This window comes from Dryobates pubescens, chromosome 19 (genome assembly GCF_014839835.1).
Source record: "Dryobates pubescens isolate bDryPub1 chromosome 19, bDryPub1.pri, whole genome shotgun sequence".
Taxonomy (NCBI): Eukaryota; Metazoa; Chordata; class Aves; order Piciformes; family Picidae; genus Dryobates; species Dryobates pubescens.
The window spans coordinates 22,816,870-22,839,626 of NC_071630.1; the positions used below are offsets into that span (position 1 = coordinate 22,816,870).

The 22,757-nt window shown below is 47.6% G+C and overlaps 2 protein-coding genes across 3 annotated transcripts in view; both read right to left on the bottom strand.

Annotated features, from left to right (window-relative positions):
• The window catches only part of MBTPS1 (membrane bound transcription factor peptidase, site 1), a 30,183-nt gene extending 18,716 nt beyond the window's left edge, over nt 1-11,467 (bottom strand). Inside the window, exons 1-11 of the mRNA XM_009899143.2 lie at nt 11,278-11,467; nt 9,939-10,196; nt 9,345-9,548; nt 8,857-8,967; nt 6,900-7,009; nt 6,443-6,559; nt 4,794-4,861; nt 3,718-3,820; nt 2,407-2,558; nt 785-946; nt 75-219 (exon numbers count right to left, since the gene is read on the bottom strand). Of these exons, the coding sequence (XP_009897445.2) occupies nt 75-219; nt 785-946; nt 2,407-2,558; nt 3,718-3,820; nt 4,794-4,861; nt 6,443-6,559; nt 6,900-7,009; nt 8,857-8,967; nt 9,345-9,548; nt 9,939-10,196; nt 11,278-11,464 (1,617 nt within the window). The 5' untranslated portion in view covers nt 11,465-11,467. The remainder of the gene's footprint in view (nt 1-74; nt 220-784; nt 947-2,406; nt 2,559-3,717; nt 3,821-4,793; nt 4,862-6,442; nt 6,560-6,899; nt 7,010-8,856; nt 8,968-9,344; nt 9,549-9,938; nt 10,197-11,277) is intronic.
• A 211-nt stretch (nt 11,468-11,678) lies between these two features.
• On the bottom strand, nt 11,679-21,171 carry HSDL1 (hydroxysteroid dehydrogenase like 1). Of its 2 annotated transcripts, XM_054169915.1 has the most exons (5): nt 20,941-21,171; nt 19,416-19,861; nt 17,298-17,525; nt 12,284-12,293; nt 11,679-11,770 (listed from the first exon to the last, which is right to left on the bottom strand). In XM_054169915.1, exons 1-5 carry the CDS (start codon nt 21,158-21,160, stop codon nt 11,679-11,681), a joined length of 996 nt encoding a protein of 331 aa, XP_054025890.1. In that variant the 5' UTR covers nt 21,161-21,171. The 2 variants fall into 2 exon arrangements, with proteins under 2 accessions (XP_054025890.1, XP_009897446.1); XM_009899144.2 differs by lacking the exons at nt 11,679-11,770; nt 12,284-12,293 and adding an exon at nt 16,159-16,406.
• Nucleotides 21,172-22,757: the final 1,586 nt, after the last annotated feature.

The following is a 22,757-nucleotide window of genomic DNA, read 5'->3' on the forward strand; positions in this document are numbered from 1 at the left end:
AGCTAAACCAGCCTTTCCTGGGAAGCCTGCAGCAACATTAATAGTCAGGACTTGGAACAATGCTTAAGTCTTACCTTGTCTACAATTCTGCCAGTGACTCCCATACCATTCAGGATGGTGACATTAACAATGGTTGGCATCCCTCCATAATAGATGGGCTGAGAGCAATAGGGCCACATGTAGGGACATTCTGTCAAGTCAATATAGCTTGGACTCAAACTACAGCAGGATGGAGGAGGGAAAATTAAACAACACATCAATAAACTGAAGAACATGACACTAAATGCAACTATGAAAATACTACAGATGAAACATGTCAATCAGTCACTCCATCAAGCTCTCACCTCACTCCCCAAATATGCCCCAAAATCTTCTCCCTCCTAATTTATTTCAAGTTTTGTGAAAGTATTTTTACACACACACACAAGAAGAAACCTTTCAGCACAGTGAAAATATTCTCCTTCTTTAAAGTCAAAATTCAAGTGCTTTTCCATTCTATTCTTGATTGCATTATGAATAACAGCTGGGGCTAGAAGAGAAAGGAAATTGAGCTTTTACAGACAGTTCATCCCCTGAACTGCTATGACTAAGGCAGCAAACATTTTTGGTTCTTCATCCACTCTCTTCTCAGAATTCATGCTTCAAGGCTTCCTTACCATCTTTGTAAGCTCTCTGTTGCCCAAGCACAAATTACTCAACTGACTTACACACACAACACCTGCTCTCTTAAAAGAACTAGAGCAGACTAGCTTAGAGCATTGATTAAGTAAGGATTACAATTAACCTGGCCTGTGGTTTATAGCTGTTGAGGATCTGATAAGCTCTCAGAAGATCCAGCTTGCCATGCCCTTGTTCAAACATGTTGACTCCAGGGAGCCTCCGTGCTGAGGCAATGAGTGCCTGCTTCATGCTCGCTGGATTCACCATCTCACGCTTCTGAACTGTGCTGAGATAGGAAACAACAGATCACATCAGGTGCCCTGGATCCAGTTCTGTTTATTATTCTACCTTAACACTTGCTGGACTTAAAGAAAAGGCAACCCCCAAAAAAATCAGTTTCCTGTCAGTAACATCCTCTGTTCAGATTGGTCTGCCACTACTTGATTTCTCTCTGGAGCAGCTGAAGCCAAGTGCTCAGTTTCTAACAGATTGCTCTTGAAAACTAGAATGACTCAGTTGTTTCTCCTTACAGTGTGCTCCATGACAAGCAGCCACTTCCATCAGGGCAGTGTCTTTAGATGCTACATAAAAACATTCTAAAATGTTTTAGGCTGGTTCAGGCTGGAGGTTAGGAAGAAGTTCTTCACAGAAAGAGAGATTGGCCCTTGGGATGTGCTGCCCAGGGAGGTGGTGGAGTCCCCATCCCTGGAGGTGTCTAGGAAGAGCCTGGCTGGGGTGCTTGGTGCCATGGTTTGGTTGATCAGATGGTGCTGGGTGAGAGGTTGGACTGGATGACCTCAAAGGTCTCTTCCAACCTGGTTAATTCTATTCTATTCTATTCCATGGAGGAAATACAGCTGTGTCTTTCAATTATTGGTGTGTTTCTGAAACAAAGGTTCACCTCCTCCTTACACAGTAGCAAAGGCAAACACAAAGTACAGACTTGCGACTCCCACTTTCCTTTCAGCTTCTCTGGTGTGCAACAGATGACTTCCACAACCAGCTGAGAGCCATAAGCCCCCAAAGCCTGTAAAATGTACAAGCACTTAGATACTTATCTGTTACAGGTCCCTGCTTGAACAGCTGCTCTCCTACAGCACAGCTGACAGAAGCTCAGCAGTCCAGGATGGTTTCAATAAATGGGACAAAATGACTTTGTAGTCTTTGTAGTTACAGAATCACAGAATGTTAGGGGTTGGAAGGGACCTTGAAGGATCATCCAGTCCAATGACCCTGCCAGAGCAGGATCACCTAGGGCAGGAACATGTCCAGGCAGGTTTTGAGTGTTTCCAAAGAAGGAGACTCCACAGCCTCTCTGGGCAGCTCATTCCAGTGTTTTGTCACCCTCACAGGCAAAGTTTTTCCTTATGTTCATGTGGAACTTTCTGTGCTGCATGTGCCAAGGAGCACTCACTGCCCCTTGTCCTATCATTGGACACCACTGAGCAGAGCCAGGCTCTGTCCTCCTGACACTCCCCTTCACATTAATGAGGTCACCTCTCAGTCTCCTCCTCTCCAAAGTAAAGAGACCCAGCTCCCTCAGCAGTTCCCAGGTTTTTCCCAGGAATCTCAGAGCTATGAAGACAGAAGAATTCCTGTTTACTCAGGCAGCAACTCTGATTTTCTCCTTGGAGTTTGTTTGCCTGCACCTCAACACAATTGTATTTTATTGGGTGGGTTCCTTTAAAAGCCTTCCATGACCCTGCTGCATGAGTATCATTTTAGAGGTTCATATTTCAGACCTACCTCACTAGCAGAGTAACAGCACCTGCCACCACAGGAGATGCCACGCTTGTCCCAGAGAGTGAGCGGCATCCACCTTTCATACCAGAACCTCTCACTCCAGAGCCGTAAGTAACGATATCAGGCTTCACTCTACCATAACCTCCAGGCAGCTCCTGCAAAAGAAAACAGAGGGATTATGGCCCTAATACATAATGAGCACTGGTTGCTTCATCTGAGCATTTAAACTAGCTGCAGGTCATTCAGTATTCTGATTACCAACTCAATTAGCTGAGGTTGAGCACCACAGGACAGTACCTAACACCTACAGGAAGACTCAAGCTGTTTGTGGCAAGTTCATAGAATAACAGAAAGGTTTGGGTTAGAAGGAACCATAAGGACCATTTAGTTTCAATCCTCCTGTCATGGGCAGGAAATGGTGACCTAGACCAGCAGCTACTAGAACAGGCTGCTCAAGAGCCCATTGAACCTGGCTTTGAACACTTCCAGGTCTGGAGCCTCCACAACTTCTCTGGGCAACCTGTTCCAGTGCCTTAACACCCTCATGGGGAAGAATTTCTTCCTAAAGTCTGATCTAAATCCAACTCCTTCCAGTTTGAAGCCAGTATTCCTCATCCTATTATTCCATATCTTTGTAAAAAGTCCTCTCCAGCTCTCCTGTAGGCCCCCTTCAAATGCTGGAAGGCTGCTCTAAGGTCTTCCTGGAGCCTCTTCTCCAGGCTGAACAACCCAAACGTTCTGAGCCTGTTCTCAGTGTTTCAAGGTCAGTATTACTGCTGCTGCCTCTAGTACCTACGCTAAGCATGACAGCTCTAACAAAATACAACCACACTGCTACTTGGCTGATGAATGAGAGACAGCCCAGAGACAGTGCCCTGAAGCAAGACCACAATGTAATCTCATCTGAAATCATGTGTGCAGTACTACCACCTCAGCTCAACGGGCAGGTAAGCACAGCGTCACCTGCAGCATCTGGAAATGCTCAGAGTTTTGAGCTAAAGGAGGAGCAAGAGCAGGTCTTCCCTTTGGCAGATTTAACCACATAGGCAAGTCCTCACCATCAATCAAAAGATACTGGGCATCTTACAAATGCATCAAGAATGTCAGCAGTGGTCAAGATTGATGACAAGAAACCCGAAGTGAAGTCTTACAATCTCTAATTATCTTGATCTTGGATGAATTGTTTTATCACTGGTTACTCCACACATAACATCTGCAGGGTATTACCCCTCCAAAGCAGGCTACCTTTCCAAGGCCCTTATTTTGGCTGCAGACAACCTTTGCTGTGGCTGGCCTTAGTCAGAAGTATCTTACCCAAGTGGTCATTCCCCTAGATGAAAAGCGAGCTATGTTATCTTCAAAGTCAATGCCACCTACTCCGATCACATCCATCTGGTCAGCAGGGTTATTCAGAGTCCTACAACAAATTGGGAGGACAAAAAAACCACCAATAAACAACCAACCAACCAAGACACAGTGTTAAGTTTATCTTGATAATGGACATGCTGCCATCACATTCTGGCAGACATTCTTTTCAATCTCCAGAGAGACAGCTCTGCTCAGCAGTGAGAGCAATTCTTCAGAGTCCCAGAATGAGCCACACAATGGCTGGAGTACAGAGGGACCCTAACAATCTAGTTTCAAACCCCCTGCCATGGACAGGAACAAAAATCATTTTAGTTTGATCCCTTTTATACCCCTTCAGGCCAAGATCAGGGCCCACAGAAGTCTGCTTACACTAAGGGGAGGCTGAGGGAGCTGGGGCTGCTTAGCCTGGAGAAGAGGAGGCTCAGGGGAGACCTTCTTGCTCTCTCCAACTCCCTGAAGGGAGGTTGTAGCCAGGAGGGGGTTGGTCTCTTCTCCCAGGCACCCAGCACCAGAACTAGAGGACACAGACTCAAGCTGTGCCAGAGGAGATTCAGGCTGGATGTTAGGAAGAAGTTCTTCATAGAAGAGATTGGCCATTGGGATGTGCTGCCCAGGGAGGTGGTGGAGTCCCCATCCCTGGAGGTGTTCAAGAGGGGACTGGCTGTGGCACTTGGTGCCATGGTTTAGTAGCCATGAGGTGCTGGGTGACAGGTTGGACTTGGTGATCTCTGAGGTCTTTTCCAACCTTATTGATTCTATGTCAGCTGGAATTACTGCCCTTTCACTGACTTTCCACTGGTTCAGTGGAAAGTATTTAACCAAGTGTTTCCCAAACTGCTGCACTAGCACAGCAAGTGATGAAGGCAGTGGGAAGAGGGAGTTTAACTTCAGAGTCACTTTCTATAAACAGATTAAAGCAGAAAGGAGGAGGAGGGAAAACCTCCCTGACCAAGCAGGACTACTTCCAGAAACACATAATAGCAACGTATTTGCTTTTCTTTGAAGTGGTCATTGAAACTTACCCATACAAAGGGCCATCATTGCCAATGGCAGAGACCATGATGACATTGTTGGCTGTCAGTTCCCATACCTACCAAAAATAACATTTACAGTAAGGCTCTGCCACCAAAAGAGACTTTTCCAGCAGATGTACACACATCCCAAGGGGTCTCAGCTAATTAACCAAGTAGTCTAAACATATAAATTACAGCTCACTGGTATAGTCAATACTAAGCTCCAAGCTTTGCTTAAGAGTAGGTGACCAGTAAGCTATCCTCAACAGTATCATTGCTGACAGTATGTGTTTAGGTTACACCCAAGGAAAAACACCTGTCCACAACCAGGTACTCCAGGGGCCAAAGTCAAACTGGACTGAATTCCCTCCACTAACACTCTGGGGAGAGCAGTGAAACTGCTGCCAAACTACATTTCAATGCAAGTTATCATTAACCCCCCCCCTGGCAATTCTATGCCTCAAACCCCTTAATTACCCTTTAGAAAGAAAAGCTTTATCCTTTCATAAACCAAATTAATTCACTTAGTGCTTTTGAAGGACAGGTCAGCAATTCAGGAACTGTGACATTTACAAAGACAAAGGCCTAATTCTGTCTCATTGCAGTGTCACAGAATGGGAGGGGCTGGAAGGGGCCTCTGGAGACCACCCAGTCCACCACCCCTGCCAAGGCAGGCTCACCTAAAGCTCACACAGGAACAGGGCTAGGTGGGTTGAGGACATCTCCAGAGATGGAGACTCCACCACATTTCTAGGCAGCCTGTTTCAGGGCTCTGTCACCCTTAAAGGAGTTCCTCCTCATGTTTAGCTGGAACTCTGTTCAAGTTTGTGCCCATTATCCCTTGGCCTGCCACTTGGCACCACTGAAAAGAAGCCTGGCCCCACCCTCCTGACACTGACCCCCCAAGTATTTACAAGCATTGATGAGATTCCCTCAGTCTTCTCTCTGCCAGACTAAACAGCCCAAATTCTCTTAGCCTTTCTTCATATGACAGACACTCCAGTCCCCTAATCATCTTTGCAGCCCTTTGCTGTAGCCTCTCCGACAAGCCCCTGTCCTCCTTGAACCAGGGTGCCCAAAACTAGAGCCAGCACTCCAGATGTGGCCTCACCAAGGCAAAATACAGGAAATGGAACACCTCACTCAACCTGCTTGCCACACTCTTCTTGATGCACTCCTTGTGGCCTCCTTGACCACAAGGGCACATTGCTGGCTCCTGGTCATCCTGACACAAGTCTCTTACCACAGCCAAGTCAATCCTGTACTTTTAAACTGGTTGTTCTTAAACAATTTGCTGCTGAATTCATGGTGCACATCTTTTTACCACTAAGCATGTAGAGATATAAAGAGAAACAAGGGTAAACTCCAGTTAAGCTGCTTCTCTTAAGACCCCACTTCCTAGCAGTAAATAGAGCATTCTGGAAAAGAGCCTTTTCCCAACAGCTCTGTGGGTATTTGGGTTGCATTTGATCTTTTAAAATCCTTTCCTTGCTGAAAGACTTTCCCCTGTACCAAATTTCTCTGATGCAAATGCATCTCCACAAACTGCCAGTGGCACCAAAGCCTGACAGCAACTGTGGCAAACAAGCAGCTCTGCAAGCCCAGCACTTGTGGGAGGCATATAAGCACTGTGACCACTGTCATTTCCTCCTCCTCACCTTGTCAACAAATGGATGATCCATGAAGTCTGGCCCACCAATACTTAGATTCAAGACATCTATCTTCTTTAGAATGGCATAATTAAAGGCATCCAGAAACCAAGATGTGTATGAGACCTTTTAGGAAAGAGAGGGGGGAGGAAAAGCCATCATTGGAAATTCAGTGATTCTGTGACACTGCAGACTTCAGGGAGGAGAAACACCACCAAAACAAGGCACAAAAGTGGCAATGTGGTATTTCTAGTGCCCAGTGTATTTGAGTGACTGCTCCAATTATACACAGAGCAGACTTACTCCTGTAACTGTAAGACATCTAATAAACAGAAAGCTGCATCCTTCTCACTTATCAAGGGAAGTAATGTCAACCTTTACAAGCATTTGCAACATTCTCAGAGGTAAGGATTAATGGAGCATTAATCTGGCAAGGCAGAATTTGAAAAACAAATAAAACAGCTACCTGGTTATTGGTGAACACTCTAAAAATGTGCAGTTCTGCATTTGGAGCAAATCCCTGGCATTCTCTCATGCTGGCAATTACACCTGCTACAAAAGTCCCATGGCCTAAACCTGTCACAGGGAGAAGGAAATCAAATGCTTGAAGACAAATCATTTCATTGTCAAGGATCTCTGCTGTTAAGCACCACCAAGAGCAAAAAATCACATCAATCCAACAGACTTTACCCCAAACACCAGGTGCAGCTCGAGTCTTGAATCATGGTTTGCTACTGGTTTCAGTGGGGACAACATTTCCAGCACTGTGCAGCCAGACAACAAGCTGATGAAACTCTGGGTGATAGAATTCTCCAGTCTATCCAGCCCAGACCACTACTAATGAAATCAAGAACCACATAAAGCAATCCTGAGAGAAAAAGGTTGCTCTGGAAAATGCAAGCTGCAAGGCCAAGGTACTTTAAAGCAAACCTTTTAAGAGACCTTTCTCCTGACTCTGAATTATCTCTGCATTTTGTGAAGAGATGACAAATGAAACAAGGAAACCCATTTCTTGCCTCTCCTCAGTTCTTCTGAACTGCTTGCATTGTATTTCTGTACTCCCCATCCAGTAAGCCTCTGGGCACAGAACCAATACAAAGTGCTACCAAAAGCAGGTGCTGCAAGGCAAAGTAGTACTGCAGGTGCTAAAACTACAGAGGTGCACACAAGACTGAAGGAGATATGCACAGACCTTGAACACCAAGGGGCTCCCACTGACTCCTTGACCAAGGGTGTATGAAGTTACTAGTCTGTGGAAGCATACGGCCAGGGCAAGGGGCAGTCGACATATGGAAAACACCACAAACATACTGCAGGCCACAAAAAGGTCACTGGAATGTTGGTGGCCATGGGCCAGCACACAGCTTGTTGATGAAAACTACACAGATTAGAATCACAGGACCATAAGGGTTGGAAAAGACTGCCAAGATCATTGGGTCCAACCACTAAGTCAACGACGCCAACTCCACCACTGAACCTTGTCTCTAAGCACTGCATCCACAGGGGTCTTGAACACTCAGGAATGCCCATGAATCACAGAGTGGTCTGGGTTGGAAGGGACCTCCAAAGATCACCTAGTCCAACCCCCTCTGCAGTTAGCATCCTCATCTAGATCAGGTTGCCCAGACCCTTGTCAAGCCTCATCTTGAGTATCTCCTGGGATGGTAATTCAACCATTCCCTGGGCAGCCTGCTCCAGAGCTTAATCACTGCTTTCAGTGAAGAAGTTTCTCCTAACATCCAATCTAAATCTCCCACAGCACAACTTAAGGCAAATTCCTCTCACCCTGTTGTTTGTTACTTGGGAGAAGAGGCCAGTCCCCACCTCGCTCCACTCTCAGGGTGCTGTGGAGGGCAAGGTCTCCCCTCAGTCTCCTTTTCTCCAGGCTAAACAACCCCAGTCCCCTCACCCTTCACCAGCTTCACTGCCCTTATCTGGCCTTGCTTCAGCACCTCCCTGTCCTTCTCATAGTGAGGGGCCCCTAATACACCAAACCACTTTACAGGAAGGTTCCAAAACTCTGACTGGCTTAGGACTGCACAGTGTAAAAGGGAAATGGTCTCCCCTGTGAGTGGGAAAATACATCTGTGATGTGAAGGAGCAGAATACAGGAACAGGATAGAAAGATCTTTGTGGGGTTTGCTCTCCCCCACTCCTACTCAGATAATGTATTATGCCTGCCTGATGCCTTCTTCTCTTCAAACACTATGGTGAAATGACACCTATGATTCAAAGGAGACTTGTGCAACACCCTCCTGGAACCCCAACACTCTGTACACAGAGTACAAAGGGCTTGTGACACTGCAAAATTAAGCTCAAGACCTACAATTTCAACAGGTATCAGTACTACAGAGCAGAGGCAGGCTTACAATGAAAACACACCAGTGTCAGGAATGGCTGGACAACTGTACACAGTAACTCACCATCATCCAAAGTTCTCTCATTAGTCCAGTTTGTTCTCTCCTTCACATTTTTGAAGTGTGGGTGTTTCTCACTCAGACCAGTGTCAAACACTGCTACTCTTACACCAGCACCTACAAAAGAGAAGCTTTATCACCTTTTCTGACTCAGCTTCAGAGCCAACCCAGTCTACCAAGTCCAAGAAGGCTTCTGTGCTTAATGTGGCATGCAATTTGCAAGCCCAGCAAGTTACAGATCTTACAGAAAACATACTGCAATTCCAAAACTCAGCCACAGATCATCAACATGTCGAATTTCTCCTCAGACAACACACAGACAGAAGAGCACTCCATAAACATACAATGCATCACAAACCAAAGCACTTCTCCATCATTCCAGACCTGGCAGCCAACCAGAGATGAGCACACAGAGGTAAATGAGCCTCTCCTTACAATTCACTTGTTTGTCAGAAGAAGGTAGCTGTTCTAGAAGCCAAGAGACAAAAGCAGACCTGTGTAGCCCATCTGCCAGAGGACATCTGCCTGCAGGGTCTGAGCGACTTGGCGTGGGATGGCCCTCAGCAAACGCCTGCTCGAGTGTCTGCCTGTGGCGTGCCAGAAGCCAGAACCTAAAGAGAGACTTGCTCTTCTCAAGGGACGAGATGACTGCCACTTCTGAGTCCACCTGGTTTCATTGCACTGCACCATGGGATCAGCTGCACAGAAAGAGGATGAAGGGGGGAAAAAGAGCATAAGGAAAAGCACAAAGGATGAGTGGTTTATGTAAATATACACATCACATTGGTGAAACAAATGCTTTAAATGAGCACCCATCTTCTGCCAGCAGAATCAGGAAAAGCTTTCATCTCCTAGGGACACAGCAGTCCATAGCCTCAGGTCAGTGACTGCTGCAAGTGGAGATGGAAGTGCTGCCACGCTCCAGCAAAGAGATGGCAAGCCCCTGATTATTTTACTAGTCAAAAGGAGAGATTAAATAAAGACTGCAGGGCACTCCTCACTTCTGCAGCGCTAAGCTGATGGTCTGAAATGAGACTGAGGAGGCCTTTCGAAGGAGTTCTCAGGCAAGCACCCAGGGAATGACTTACACTCGGAATACTTGAGCGATCGGAAGACCTTCCGCTGCGGCGTCACACGCTTGATGCTGGGATGATCTTCCAGCCTCAGAACTCCGGCCCTCTGCTTCTCATCGATCTGAATGACTTCAAAATCACTGGGGTAGTCACTGGCTGGGTTGTTACGAGGTACAATCCTCCAGTTCTCAATATCACTACTTTTTAGGGCACTTGAAATAAATTTACTTCTAGCTTTAGCGGTGAAGTAGCCATTAAAAGCCACGATATACTCTGGAAGAAGAGCAGCACAACCCATCAGAAGTGATGTTTAAGCAGCTTACTCAAACACACCACAAGGCTCCAAGTATTTCTTTCCTTTTGCCTTTAACCAGAACAAACCATCACAATTTGAGGCTGCAGTGTTTTAAGATGGCAAGAAACCCTGAAGAGAAGGAGAACTGTAAATACCACGGAGAGGTGAAAAGATGAGGGGGGGCAAGGGAGATGAAACAGACTTAAGGCTGCATCCAGCAGTACAAACAAGGGCTTGATATGCCAACTGGATATGCTTCTTGACATGTGTGATTTAAAGGCATCTAGGCTATGCATGTCGAACTTTAGTGCAAATTACTAGCACCAGTTATGACATGCAAAGAGAAGGAAGCTGGGCCAACTAGTCCAGTTCCTGCCTGGGATTAGTGATTTGTGAATGGACCTCAGCCCCAGCACACAGCACCATGTTCACCACAGTAAGTCTCCAGCTAACCATGAGACAGAAATGTCACTTCAGGCATCCTGCCTGGTAGCACCCAGGCACACACACAGCTTCACTCTGGGTATATTACAGGCAGGTACCCAAGGCAGTAAGTGGATGCAAGCTGTGGTGTCCCACTGCTGTCCTTTGCCATCCCTCCAGTGGTATCTGCCTCACTCTGCCCTTCACCTGCTTCCTTCACATCTTGGCCATTTTTCCATGCATGTATTAGTACTTCCACACTTTTTCTTGACAAACCCACAGACATTTCTTCTCTTCACACTTGTGGTTACATTTCAGAAAAGCCCCTCAACCACATCACTGTCGGGGTCAAAACAGCTACTAAACACACCACAGTGACCAGAGCTGAGCCTTCACATTCCATACCCACTTCTAACACCCTCTTTATTTGCCTCTCTCTTCCTTCTCCTGATCTTTGAATCTTGTCTCCAGGTAAACCCAGAACCTTTGAAATAATCTGTTTCTCTTGTGGAATGTAGAGAGTTCAGCAGATCTCTCTACAGAGGAGCTCTCTGAATGGCACAAACACCAGCAGTCAGTAACACAGAGCTGAACTTCACAGGGACAGGGGTTTGCTACTGCTTAACTCTTTATTACCATGCTCCACGACCGTCGAAGTGAATTCCACTCTCAAAGTAAGGTGAGAACATCCAGGACACAGGTGAGCCTCCTGAGAGGAGTTCCCTAGTCTGGTACCGAAGTGTTTTTTGCCACAGAGTAAGATAACAACCAGAACAAGCCAGATGTTTGCAAACTTCATGGTCATAGAAGAAAATGGTTTCATTCCAGCAATTCCATATATTCAAATCACAATTCTCTTCTTCATAGACTAGTTCATTTCTCTTTCAGTAAATGTTGCTTTCACTGTGCTGATCAACTGGGTATTGTTAAAGCTGTGCCCCACACAAGTGGAGATTTCATGGTCTTTGGAGGGAAAGCCTTACGAGCAGGCTCATTTCTTTCTGCGCTTCTTCTCCATTTTGTGCTAAAGGATTCGGTCACTCAGGATGTGGGAGCTGAGTCCTGTACTCCATTTCTGATGGCAAAGTTAACTCCCCACAAGAATTAACAAAGCTGACTGCAAGCCAACCTGTAAGCCAGGGCAAAAGAGAAAATAATTACTGCATTTTGTGCAACTGTAGAGCCTGAAAAACATAAGAACTAGACACCCCTGAAATCACAGGGAAGAAGTTGTTCCTGTATTTCATTTAGTGACATCTCATGAAGGCTCAAGGCTCTCTCTTGCTTAGCCAAAGCAGACTTGAAACACCCAGGCATGAACCTCAGAACAGGCAACAACAGCAACCAAACTCTATAACCCTTTGCACAAGGAGGCTGAAGAGAACAACACAACGTGCAAGTGCCCTGGGAAGAAAAAAGCAGACTGCCAAATATTAATATGACAGAAAGTGTTCCCAGACACTTGAACAAAAGCCTAGTGGCTTTTGCTCCCAGTCAGAAATGTAAACAACTTCTACTATGGCACATCACTGCACACAAAGAGAATCAAGGCCAAACTCTATTCTAAGGGTTCATAAGGATAACAGAACAGAATTAACCAGGCTGGAAAAGACCTTCGAGATCGTCAAGCCCAACCTCTCACCCAGCACCATCTGATCAACTAAAGCATGGCACCAAGCACCCATCCAGACCCTTCCTAAACACCTCCAGGGGTGGGGACTCCACCACCTCCCTGAGCAGCACATCCCAAGGGCCAATCTCTCTTGCTGGGAAGAACTTCTTCCTAACCTCCAGCCTGAACCTCCCCTGGCACAGCTTGAGACTGTGTCCTCTTGTTCTGCTGCTGCTTGCCTGGGAGAAGAGACCAACCCCCTCCTGGCTCCAGCCTCCCTTCAGGGAGTTGGAGAGAGCAAGAAGGTCTCCCCTGAGCCTCCTCTTCTCCAGGCTAAGCAACCCCAGCTCCCTCAGCCTCTCCTCCCAGGGCTGTGCTCCAGACCCCTCCCCAGCTTTGTTGCCCTTCTCTGGACACCTTCCAGCAGCTCAACCTCTTTCCTGCCCTGAGGAGCCCAGAACTGGACACAGGACTCCAGGTGTGGCCTGAGCAGTGCTGAGCACAGGTGCAGGATCTGAACTTGCATTTCCTGTGCTTGAAAGGGAAAATGAGGGTTTTAAAAAAAAACCCCAACTGTGTCTTTTAAAATTTATTGAGCTGGAATGTGAGTTACTACAACATGGGCAGCTGAGAAAACGAGGGCTAGGATTACAGAGGCAGTAACATGAAATTAAAGTGTTGAAAGTGTTTTTCATGCAGAGGTGAAACTTGTTCCCTTTAAATGCCAAGGTACAAGAAGCACTGGAGAGAAACTGCAATTTTGAGTTCCAAACACTAATTAACCAGCAATTGCTAGATAAAGGGTCATTAAGAGATGAGTGAAGGGAAGAAAAACATTAGCTAGTCCACCAGACCAGGTGGAGAAGCAGAACAGAGCTACACAGTGCTGCATGCAAGTGAGCAGAGCTGACATGCAGCAGCTTTGTGAGGAGATTCACATCGTTTAGGAGAAGGATGGGGTGGGCTCACAGCACAGCAACAGAACAAACTGACTCTGCATGGGACAGCTCTTACTTCGTTTTTATTTAGCTTTTTTTAACATTCTCAGGTACTTCTTTGTACCAGGGACTGCATTCCCCTCTATTTGCAGTTGACTGACATCACCACAGCGGACTGTCAACTGCTTGTGATTAGTTTCCTCTTCGTCCATAAAGCAGACGCAGCTCCTGCACCTGGACTGCCGAGCCCTGCCTATCACTTTGAGAGCTCATAACCCCTAGAGTAATAAACTAAAAAACCAACTACACGAATGAGTAAAACAAACATTCCTGCGCCTGATAACAGATTGTATGCAAGCACGACGGTGCAACATGACAGAAACTAAAAGCAAAGGAACTGCAGCCTCACGACTTTGTTCCAATTCCCAGAGTGTGAAGCACCCAAACTTGCCAGTTTGTCCACCCTCTAGACCATCGACACCTAGAGCTACCCGCTGTTTTTTCTGAAGGGAGGATACCCCAGACCGAGCGGTGGGAGCTCCGCAGAGACCTCCGGCTGACAGAGGCTCAGCGGGCACCGGGCAGCCGCGGAGCCACCCCGCTCAGACAGCTCTGCCTATGCCAAGGAAGGGAGAACTCGGGTAAACTCATCCATGCTGTGCCCACTGCCGCAGGCCGTTAGCGTCCCACCGCCGGCAGAGAGTGAAAGAGAGAGACAGACAGCCAGGGAGCAGCAAGAGCTGCGCGCAGCAGCCGCCCGCTGCAGAGCGAACACCGGGAACGGCGACCCGGTGCTGCAGGCCTGGGTACTGCCCACCCCGCTCCGCGCTCCCCCCAGGGTTTGACAGCACAGCGCCGACCCCGGCCCGCTGACAGCAGCGGCTCGGCGGAGGCAGAACCCGCGTCACCGGCGCCCACCCAGCTCTCCTCCCTGGCTCCCGCACCCGCCGAGCTCACCGCGCCGCCGCCGGGCCTGCCGCCGCCATTTTGTGCGGTGTTTACCGCCGCGCTCTCGCGAGAGCCCCATGGCGGGCGGCGGGGGGGAAGGGGGGGGGGGGGGGGAAGGCGGTAGGCGCATGCGCACAGGGCGGATGGGGGGCGACGGGAGCCCCCTTGGGGGCCGGGGTGCTGTGCCAGCTGTGGGTGGTGCAGCCGCTAGGTTGGGTGCGGAGAGCTGCTGCCGCCTGAAGAAGGTTATCTCGAGAAGATGGTTATTCAAATAGTCTTAAATGGAGTCTAGCTCCTGCAAGGAAAACCTGCGATGCGGAGGTGACCGGCGGGCAGCGCCTGATGGGCTCCCAGCTGCTCCGCAGTTGCACGGCCTTCAAGCTTCACTTGAGCCGTTGCTGAAAGTGAATGCATTGTTTTAATCCCGTTTGCGAACAAACAGAAATCATTATCGGCACCTACTACGTGCTTTAGTACGGCACAACTGAAGCAAACAGCTTCCAGGGCCAGCCGAAGGTGGCGCCAGTGAGCGGGAGGGCAGCAGCAGACGAAACCACTTGATGGGTCTCAGCACCTGACAGTGTAGGGCTACAGCAACAGGAAACAAATGCCAAGGGAGGGAGCTCCTGTTGTGAAAGTCCTGGCCTGAATTTCCTTCTGGCCATAAAGCCAAGCATCAGTACCTTCCTGCATGGCCCAGTAAATACCACAGAATCCCAGCATGGTAGGAGCTGGAAGGGATCAGTGGAAATCATCCAGTCCAACCCCCTTCTAAAGCAGGGTCACCCAGGACCACAATGTCCAGAGATATGAAATCTCTCCAGAGAAGGAGAGTCCACAACCTCTCTGGGCAGCCTGTTCCAGGGCTTCAGCACCCTCACAGCAAAGAAGTTTCTCCTCATCTTCAGATGGAACCTCCCAAGTTCCAGTTTGTGCCCCTTGCCACTGAAAAGAGTCTGGCCCCCTCCTCTTGCCCCTCATCCTTCAGAAATTGTCCTGTACTGAGATCCCTTCTCAGGCTTCTCTTCTGTAGGCTAAACAGCCCCAGGGCTGTCAGCCTTTCCTCACCAGAGATGCTCACCTTAGCATCTTCATCACCTCTACTGAATTCTCCCCAGTAGTTCCTTGGTAGACAACAGAGCATTTAGTCATGAAGGCTGGGGCCAGTTTCCTGAAAATAAATAACACACAAAAGTACAGAGAAGCTCCTTCCTCAGTCCCTCTTTCAGGAAGCAGCTGTGCTTTCACAGAAAGAGAGCCTTCCTGACCCCGAGACAGAGCCTGCAACACAGGGGAGCAGTGTATGATAGCAGGTGACTTCTACAAGTACATGAATAGACATTTATTTATATTGAAAAAACTATCAAAACCAGAGAGCAACAAAACTTCAGTGAGTTGGGGGTTTTATTATCACCATTTTTATATCAAGACATCTCTTCATTGTTCTTTTTTTACATTATTTTTCTTTGGCTAGTGTTTTTGCATGCTTTAATCAATTCTCCAGCCACATTTCAGATTGCTGAAGCAGTACTTAAGTATTATCAAGATCAGTCACACTTGGGAGTAAGCATACAAGCTGATCTCCAAGTTCCTTTACAGCTCTGTAACACAATTTCAGTCATTTAAATGACTCCCAAGTACCTTGCCCTGTACCTTAAAGCTGAGAAGCTCCTTAAATAACATAATTCAAGAGTAATGACATTTACACTTAAGGTACAAACAGCTACCCTTTGGACACAGAAAAGTTATGCAAAAAAATACATTCAAGAAACTTAATACAGTTGACTGGGATTGTCTTTTTGAACAGCATGACTCCTGGGGGACCCATTTCTGACAGATCTGGAGCGTTCTCCAACTCGGCCAGCTTTGCAGGTTGACACCACACTGCACCGGCCAAGATACTGTCAGAACTGGATCTCTGCTCAATTACCATGAAAAGAATGTGAACAGAGATTAAACTCCACATAATCAAGTCTTTGTTGTGGAGGAAAGCAGAGGAGGAACTATTTATTTAACACAAAGACAGAGAGGATGCAGACTTCTGATGTCTAGGTTGCACATGGCTTGTTTAGTGAGGTATGGGTAAGTCCACCAAGGTCCACTAGACATTTTTGCAGCACTCTGGTCTGAATATAGTACTGAATACACAGGACATCTGGATACTCCTGTTTCTCCTCACATGTTTAAGCTTCCTTGAATAGGTATCTCCAAAACCACATTGTAAACCATGCCCAGATCCGTTCAGGTATGCACTCAGCCAGCGTGAACTGTGGAGAGGCACAAGGAAACAAAAGTAAAAGGGACAGGTTAAGACATGTTCCATTTAAGTAAATAAAGTTTCTCAAATTATCACTAAAGCAAGCCAAAACCTTCTTGAGCATAAGCAACTAAACCTTTCATTCAACCCCCTGGAAGGAAATAGATTTACCCGGTTTGGAAGTAGTGCCCACAGCTGAACGGTTAAGTTCTGCAAGCAAATCCTGGAGTGGTTGGTCCAAGTTCACAACAGCAGTGCTGCCCACTTCCTTTAATTGACACATCCTGAATCCTTCCTACCCCTTATTCCTTTTGGATCAACTCCCAAGTCCTTCAATTCCTTCTATTAAACCTAATGCTATAGAAAGCCACTAGGGAGGACACATGAGATGTGGCCAGCATTCATAGAATTACTTTGGAGCTCACAGTCTGCCCATGAAAACAAAAACTAACATACAAAGGACCTGCTTCCACACATTTTGGAATAAAAATAGGCACTTTGCTCTGCTCTTATTCCAACCTCCCTGTCCATTCTCTCCCAAGACTGAAATAGCTACTTCTGCTCACAGCAGGCAGTGAAATGCTCACCCAGTCAGCAATAGCCTAGGCACATTTTAAGTGAGTGTTGGTTTCCCTCTCATTCTACAAACAGAGAGACCCAAGCATAATGTCTTGGCTGACAGGTTGGACTTGATGATCTTTGAGGTCTTTTCCAACCTTACTGATTCTATGATAATTATCTAACACAGAATTAATGAGGACATACAGCTCAATGCCTTTAAGGCCTATAATGATAGATACAGGGCAGTTTAGAAGCATAGTTTTCATTCTAACTCTTAAGACAGCAAACAGCTTATTTACTTCTACTGACAAACATGAAAGAGTTTAATGAATCCTACTACCTTTATTGCATGCTTCCAGTACCCAGTAGTCCTGATGGATAAACCAAGAGTAGAAACTGCATGACTTGCATATTCTTCAGCAGAAGGAATTAAGAAAGAGCTCTCTGATGCAAAGCTGCTGCATGCTACCATTTTTGTAGCAATGAAAAAAGGGGTTAAGCTCTGGACAAAAATTCCTTTGGAGGCATACTCATAATGCAGTGCTCTACTGAAATAGTCCAGGTAGGTCTAGAAAGACAAGAGCAGAAAGAGACATTTTTCTTCATTTTTTTTAAATAAAAGGAGTTTTATGGCAGACTCTTATTAAAGTTACAGAAAAGTGGTAGCATGTTTTACACAGCACCTTGAAAAGCACCCCAACACTTCGAATAAATAGCATAAAAATGTCACACTTCTAAAGCATTACAAACACTTCTAGTTGTTATTTCTGTGCTAAAGACCTGTGACTTACAGGATGAAGGGACTGCTTGACCCTCTGATGTGGATCTAACAATCTCCCCACTTCTGCTGAAAAACTATACAGAAATATTTCTTTCATCTGAAACAAACACTGTGCTTAGTTCAGGAGCACTGCAGGGGACAGTCCAAGCTAACTATGCTTACTGCTGTCAAAAGGACAAAGGAAGTCCCTACATTTACAGGTGAACTTTGTACTCAACTGTCCTTAATTGCTTCCTGCAACTCCCTTGTGCAGAATTAAACATGCCTCTGTTTAGGTGTATTTGTATTACCTCCTTCAATTAACCTTAATTTTATGTAACAACATAAAAAAAAGCACAAATCTGGTAACTGGGATTTCTGGAATTTAACAGGTAGGAAAATGAGCCAGGCTCAGTCTTAGTGAGGCACCCACACTGGTGCCATGCCGAGGCAACTGTGGTGCCACACAGCCAGTTGCCCCTGAAAAAGAGCATATTAGACTCAGCTTGTGAGTGAACAAGTTTCTGTTCCCAAATGGCCTCACAGAAGCTCCATTCCCTGCAGACTGTTGGTAAAGCATCTTCTACAAATGCTCTTCCACCTGCCTTAGGAAGACAAACCAACCAACCAACCACTTTGAGTACCGTTAATGCACAACGAGGCTTGGGATGCCACAGCAGCGAGCTCCCAATTCTGTGCCAGTGTAACTGCACAGAGGCCAGGCTCTGAACTCAGTTGCTGATGGAACTCAATTGCTGATGGAGGATTTGGATCACTGATGGCAGCTAAAGGAAGAAGCTCTGGTACACTCGGTTTGGCTTTTCTCTTTTTCATTCAGGCCTTTTAATCGAGTTCCAAATGCAGGTCTACACACATTTAGCGTAACCAAGGTGGGAGAGTCTGCAACAGGAACCTTAAGCCAGTTTCTTCACTAAAGGAAATCTACATGGAGTTTTACACCCTGGGATAATAAGAGGTGGTTTTGCTCCAGGCAGCAGAAGTACTTGCAAGAGCTATGCCAGGAGCAAAGTTGTGCAGGAGTTAGGCTGCAGCAGAGGGCAGCCACTGACAGCTGAGAAAAACTAACCACAGCTGTTCAGGCACTGGATCTCGGTGACATCCTTCTGCAGTCTCAGCTGCTTTTGTGGATTCAGCAGCAAGACATCCCACATAAATCCACATCCCCACATGTACTCATACCCTCACCATCACCCAGCTGCCCCATCCTATGCATCATTGACTGGATCTCCTCATGAAAAATAATTATGGGGGGGAAGTTCCAACTTCTCCCCAAATACTGCACAGATGATAGTGTAAAGAAGCCATCTGCCCCCTTGGTGTTAGGTGAGGCAGGGGCTTGATTTGGTGCCAGCCCTTGTCACAGCAGTGGCTTGAGCCATCCTGCCACCAAATACGAGTGTGAGAGGAGCTCAGCTGAGGAAGAGATGAAATTCTTGACCCCCTTCAATGGGTCACAGAACTGCCACATCACAATCCAAATAGCACTGACTGTGGTTCCAAGCCCAGGATCAAGAGTCTACGGTACATTACATGTGACACTCACCTCTGATACTTGAGCCAATCCCTAGAAAACTTTCAAGCACGTTTTGTTATCCTTGCTGAACATGTTTGCAAACCACCAGCCTTTACTGCACCTGCTTTTCTGTGCATGCCATTGCACCTTACACTCTGACTTACTTTAGAGGCTCCGTAGATGGTCAGCATTGGTGTCGGCTGACAACAGGATGCAGAAGAAACATTCACAATTGCCCCTCTCTTCTTCTCAACCATGCCTGGCAGCACAATATGGGTCATCATGTTAGCAGAAACAATATTTACATTGATCATGTCCCACAGGATATCCTCAGACAGGTTGGTAAAATAGTCCGGGTAGGGATAAGCAATTCCCACATTGTTCACCAAAATGCCAATTTCTCTGCCTTTCAGTGCCTCCTTAATGGCTGAGTAAGGCTCACTCCCCTTGCTGAAGTCAACTACTATGATATCTGTTTCCACTTTGTAGGTTTCAGATATGCTTCTGGAGACAGCCTCCAGCTTCTCTTTGTTTCGGCTGATTAGGATGATGTTGACCCCACGCTTCGCCAGTTCCTCAGCGTACGCCTTCCCGATGCCATCTGTGCTACCTGCAACAGAAGTAAACATGAACATCAGGGCAGCCCCAGCCTCCTCCTTGGCCAGTTCTTTTCACTGTAGCTTTAGTCTCTTCTCTGAAGAGACTAAAAACCACAACAATAAAGACAACATTGCCATAGAATCGTAGAACCACTGAGGAAGAGACCTTTAAGATCACTGAGTCCAACCATTAAACCCAGCACTGCCAGGTCACCACTAAACCAGGTCCTTCAGCACCACATCTACACAGCTCTTCAATCCCTCCAGTGATGGGGACTCCACCACTGCCTTGGGCAGCCTGTTCCAGCACTTGGCAACCCTTTCAAGGGAAAAATTGTTCCTAATGCTCAACCTAAACCTCCCCTGGCACAATTACAGGCCACTACCCATTGTCCTGTTGCTTGTTTCCTGGGAGAAGAGACCAAACTCTGCCTTGCTCCAACCTCCTTTAAGGGAGTTGTAGAGGGGCAGGACTCCCCTCAGCCTCCTTTTCTCCAGGCCACACCACCCCAGTTCCCTCAGCTGCTCCTGACCAGACCTGTTCTGCAGACCCTCCACCAGCTTTGTGGCCCTTCTCTGGACACACTCCAAGATCCTTCTTGGAGTGAGGGGTCCAAAACTGAACCCAGTACTTCAGGTGTGGCCTCACCCATGCCAGGTACAGAGGGATGATCCCTGCCCTAGTCCTGCTGGCCACACTATTGCTCATCCAGACCAGGATGCTGTTGGCCTTTTTGACCACCTGGGCACACACTGGCTCATGTTCAGCCAGCTACTGACCAACACCTCCAGGTCCAGCAGTTCCCCATCCTTCTTGAAATGGGGAGCCCAGAAGTGGACTCAGTATTCTAAAGGCCTCATGAGGGCAGAGTAAAGGTGGAGAAGAACCTCACTTGACCTGCTTGCCACGCTCTTCTTGCTGCAGGATACCATTAGCCCTTTGGCTGAGGCAGATTAACTTGCAAGCTGAGATGACGTGGGCCCTGGCTTGGGACAGAAAGCTGACCCAGAGACAGGAGCTAGCAAGTTTGATGGCACTGGCACAGCAGGTTGCACAAACACAAACAGATCTACCCCTTCAGTCTCTTACCAGTGACCACAGCCCATTTCCCATAGCGCTTGACAAGATCGATCTCACCGCCCAGCCTGGGAATGACGTGCAGCCTGAGCACGCCGTAGGTGTTGAAGGCAAGGGACACACACTTTCTGACCGTGTACCAAGCTCCAACTATGGCCAGGGCCTCGATGTAGAAGTTGCAGGAGCGACTGATCTCTTTGTACAAGAGGTGGAAGCGATCCACCGCAGCCATGGTGATCGCAAGCCTGCAAGAAAAAGAGACACGGGCACCCAGCACGTTACAGTCGGAGCACCATGCGAACGAGAAGGTCCACAAGTCAGCCAGCTGAAGTCTGGGTATCACCTACCATCAACCTCACTAGTTCAGCTACTCTATAGCCCTTGTTGAAGGCTTGAGCTACTAATCAGTGAGCCTGCAATGACTCTAACTGATGATACTACAAATCATAGGATAGAATCAACAAGGTTGGAAGAGACCTCAAGGATCAAGTCCAACCTGTCACCCAACACCATCTGATCAACTGAACCATGGCACCAAGTGCCACATCCAATCCCCTCTTGAACACCTCCAGGGATGGGGACTCCACCACCTCCCTGGGCAGCACATCCCAATGGCTAACAACTCTCTCTGGGAAGAACTTTCTCCTCCCCTCCAGCCTAAGCTTCCCCGGCACAGCTTGAGACTGTGTCCTCTTGTTCTGGTGCTGGGTGCCTGGGAGAAGAGACCAACCCCCAGCTGGCTCCAAACTCCCTTCAGGGAGTTGGAGAGAGCAAGAAGGTCTCCCCTGAGCCTCCTCTTCTGCAGGCTAAGCAACCCCAGCTCCCTCAGCCTCTCCTCGTAGAGCGTGTGCTCGAGGCCTCTCACCTCTGCCATTCAAGTGTCTCAAAGTCCTTCTTAAACGGAGGGGCCCAGAACTCAACCAACCAAACAAAAAACCCCCAATAAATAAAAATAAGCCAACTCAAGCACAAGCAGCCAAGGGAAGCCCAACATATAAAAACTAATTTTTGAAGACAAGGATTCACCTACAAAAGAGTCAAAGATTCTTAACAGGTGAAAGCTAATAAGAAAGCCCAAAGCACGCAAGAAACACCACACTGTTCTAAGCACTGAAAGCTACATGAGAGACAGTGCCAGCCCAGAGGCAGACTCATGGAATCACAGAATTGTTTCAGGTGGAAAAGACCTCTGAGATCATTGAGACTGACCACCAGCATGTATGCCCCAGCCTAGACTTTCTACCCCCTTCCCTTCACCATGTCCCACAGCTTCCGTGCAGAAAGATGAGGAGCCTGGGACAGGGCCGTGAGCAGCACGATGTGCTGTGGCCTGGCAAATGACAGAATTGCCATGATTGGAAAAAGCTCTCCAAGATCATCGAGCCCAGCCGTCAGCCCAGCACCACCGTGCCCATTAAACCACGTCCTGAAAGTGCTGTGTCCGCACGTCTCTTGAATGCCTCCAGCGACGGTGATTCCACCGCCTCAGAAGACAACCCATCCCAATGCCTGAGCACAACTTGAGTCCCTAGCACCACCACAAAGCCCCTTCCCAGCAAATGCACCTCGCCTACCGTGTCCTTACGGTCTAGAGCTCCCCCAAGCACGGGGCAGCGCCGCACATGAACATCGCACCGCACGCCGGCCCGGCACAAACCGCGCTGTGCCTCACATGGTTTTCACTAGCGAATATTTCCTTCAAACGAGCACAAGACGCAAGCAGGGCCCTGCCGCCGGCACTGGCAGCTCCTTGCCCCTCGCCCACCGAGGCCAGACGCAGTCGCGGCCGTAGGCCTCATCCCTCCGGGGAGGGTTCGCCTTCGCCGACC

What these genes read in the sequence shown, in the direction of transcription:
- HSDL1 (XM_054169915.1), bottom strand. Translation starts at nt 21,160, where the DNA reads ATGGCTGCGGTGGATCGCTTCCACCTCTTGTACAAAGAGATCAGTCGC. An exon ending in GAAATGGGCTGTGGTCACTG is followed by an intron (nt 19,862 to 20,940) that starts GTAAGAGACTGA and finishes CTTCTGTTGCAG; the next exon opens with GTAGCACAGATGGCATCGGG. An exon ending in CCATCTACGGAGCCTCTAAA is followed by an intron (nt 17,526 to 19,415) that starts GTAAGTCAGAGT and finishes TTGTCTTTCTAG; the next exon opens with ACCTACCTGGACTATTTCAG.